This window comes from Octopus bimaculoides, chromosome 5, assembly GCF_001194135.2.
Source record: "Octopus bimaculoides isolate UCB-OBI-ISO-001 chromosome 5, ASM119413v2, whole genome shotgun sequence".
Classification (NCBI taxonomy): Eukaryota; Metazoa; Mollusca; class Cephalopoda; order Octopoda; family Octopodidae; genus Octopus; species Octopus bimaculoides.
Genome location: NC_068985.1, coordinates 118450028 through 118452958, shown reverse-complemented (window position 1 = coordinate 118452958; position 2931 = coordinate 118450028). Strand labels below are relative to the sequence as shown.

The 2931-nt window shown below is 36.0% G+C and overlaps 2 protein-coding genes across 2 annotated transcripts; both read left to right on the top strand.

Annotated features, from left to right (window-relative positions):
* Positions 1–10: 10 nt before the first annotated feature.
* On the top strand, positions 11–744 carry LOC106883667 (elongation factor Tu). The gene has a single exon (XM_014934766.2). It carries the CDS (start codon positions 47–49, stop codon positions 428–430), a length of 384 nt encoding a protein of 127 aa, XP_014790252.1. The 5' UTR covers positions 11–46; the 3' UTR covers positions 431–744.
* LOC106883666 (elongation factor Tu, mitochondrial-like) lies at positions 740–2013 on the top strand (the record flags this gene model as incomplete). Its single annotated transcript, XM_052968106.1, has 1 exon — positions 740–2013. A coding segment is annotated over one exon (957 nt), but the record flags the coding sequence as incomplete, so codon positions are not given.
* Positions 2014–2931: the final 918 nt, after the last annotated feature.

Sequence of the window (2931 nt, the reverse complement as noted above, 5' to 3'; positions counted from 1 at the left end):
GAACCACCAGATGACACTGTCAGTTCAGGGGTGACCCTTAGCAAGCATGGCTGTGTTTTACGGTCTTTACGCGAGGAAATGTTTGTTAAAAATATGTAAATTAGTAAGACATTCCTCAAATAAGAAATCGAATTGGAAACCTTTTCACAGAAAATTCTCCAGTAAACCGTTGAATAAAGAACACTGCAATGTCGGTACGATTGGACATATAGACCACGGTAAGACGACTTTAACTGCTGCTATTACTAAAGTACTTTCCAAAGAGGGTTTGACGAAGTACACTTGCTACGAAGATATCGATCGTTCACCTCAGGAAAGATTGCATGGAATTACTATCAACACAGCTCTCGTTCAGTATGAAAGTTTATGTCGACATTATGCTCATGTAGGGAAGTGGTTATACACCATTAGGTGTACTCCGCTTCCGTAATTAATTTTCTTGAAGAAACAACGGAACGCAGATTCTGAACTATCAACACAACAATATTTATTACAATAGAATTCCGCAGCACTTCGCCCTTTGGTTACTGAGACGCCGTCAATGATGTTGCATGGTTATTTGTCTAGCTCCAAAGTTGGAATGTTGGAGAGAGGCTGCTACGACGTCCAGGCCCTTCGTCGGCCAGCGAGAAAGAGAATGAAAATCCACGCAAAGCTTGGATGTCGATGACTACGCATGCGCATCAGACTCTTCCTGTATTCCTTCCGGAACTAGTCCCTGCGCATGTGTGGATAAGCTTTCCGGAAATGTCGTCTGCTATTAAGGCGTCACTACACTCACATAGACTGTCTAGGCCATGTCGATTACATCAAGCATATGATTACGGGTGCCTCGCAAGTGGATGGAGCTATTTTGGTTGTTGCTGCTACAGATGGCACTATGCCGCAAACTCGCGAACATCTCCTTTTAGCAAGACAAATAGGAATTGAAAGAATTGTTATTTTCCTCAATAAGATTGATTTGGTTGATTCTGAATTAGCTGAACTCGTGGAAATAGAGACTCAGGAATTGTTAGACGAGTATGGCTTTGATGGATCGGCTCTTCAAGCTTTGAATGGTGTGTCCCAATTTGAGAACTCTATTCAAAAATTAATTGCAGCAATGGATAACTATATAATTATTCCTGATCGAAATGTAGAAGCACCGTTTCTTTTCCCCATAGATTCGGCTGTAGCGATTAAAGGACGTGGTACTGTTGCCGTTGGAACTGTCCAGCAAGGTATTATAAAAAAAGGTAATAATGTTGATATACTGGGACACGGTGCTTCTTTAAAATCTGTTGTATCTGATAAACAAATTTTCAAAAATTCAGTTTTATCTTGTTCAGCCGGTGACAATGCAGGGGCACTTCTAAGAGGTATGCACCAAGAAGCTGTGTTACGAGGTATGTTTTTGGCTCAGCCTAACACTTTTAAACAATATGACATGTTTGAAGCGCAAATTTATGTTCTTACTCCAGCTGAAGGAGGACGTCATAAACCTATTAGCCACAAGTATATCCAGCTGTTATACAGTGCAACTTGGAATATTGCTTGTTGTGTGTATCTACCGGACAATATACCTTTAATTATGCCAGGCGATACTTTAAAAACAAAGATCTTGCTGAGAAAACCGATGGTATTCTTATCAGGGCAACGTTTCACGATTCGTGAAACCAAATTAGTGCCATTACTGGTATTATCCTTTGACCACTGACATCTGAAAACATTGAAAAAAATCGCTGGGTTTAATTACGAATGACCAAAACCACACTTTATTGAAAGTGGTAATTATCTTGTTCAGAAAAAGCGGAAAAAGAAAAAAATCTTAATATTCGAAATGTTTATGCTTACCTGAAGTTAGCTAACACACCTTTTTGAAAGAGTAGTTACATGCTAAATAATGCTGCGGAGATTACATTGAACTTTTTTGTAAACTTATCTTTCTGCAGCTCAGATCATCATGCTTCAAAGGAACTAACCATTATATTTATATTAAAATAAAAAAAAAAGACAAGCTTTGACACCCAGAAATTTTCTTGTATTTATTTATTTGTGTGCTTTCAGTTTATTAAATATGAATATTTCAGTACTTTTTTTTTTTTAATATTGACATTTGGATCCCTTGAAATACATCAATCATGAAACTAGATAGAGAGAAACTGGTTTGAGATCAAATTCACTCCAGATATTTTTGTTTTGTTTTTTTTTTCTGGGTATAACATTATTCCTACATCAGCTAGGTTTTCTGGAAAATTTACCTTTAAAAGGTAAAACACCAAGAAACCAAAGTTGAGAACCAATCCAATGGTTCTTATGGATAGTGTATGAATTAAACAGGGTATTTATTTTGCACTTAGTTCATCTTTCACTAAACTACTAATGTGGTTCCAGTTTCAATCACACTGCACAACACTTGGCAAGTATTTTCTACCATAACCTTCAGCTGACCAGTGTATTGTAAGTGGAAATTTTTAGGCATAAACCACTTACAATACACTGTGTGTGTGTGTGCGTGCACATGTGTGTGAAGAAAATATATAAATTCTGGCAAAGAAAAACCAATGCTTTAGAATAAAAATTTGTTCTGCCCAAATTGCACAGACAGTCCCTTGACACTATCATAAATGCATTGAAGCCCTTTGGAAACATTAAACTAGCAATGCTATTATTCATCAAATGTGATATAAAATGAAAACAGGCAATATTGTAGAAAAGTATTTGAATTTATTTTATAAATATTTTTTATTATCATTGTCATTCTTTTTCAAATTTAGTTGGAACAGTTCATTTTGCTATATAAAAATATGTTGTTTACATCTGTCAACTACATTATGTTGGATAAAATTTTATAGATATATTCTACAGTACAGTAAAGCTTTGAAACAAGACAACACAGTAGTATACTAAGACAAACATTTTTCTATTACTAGTTATAAGCCATATCATACG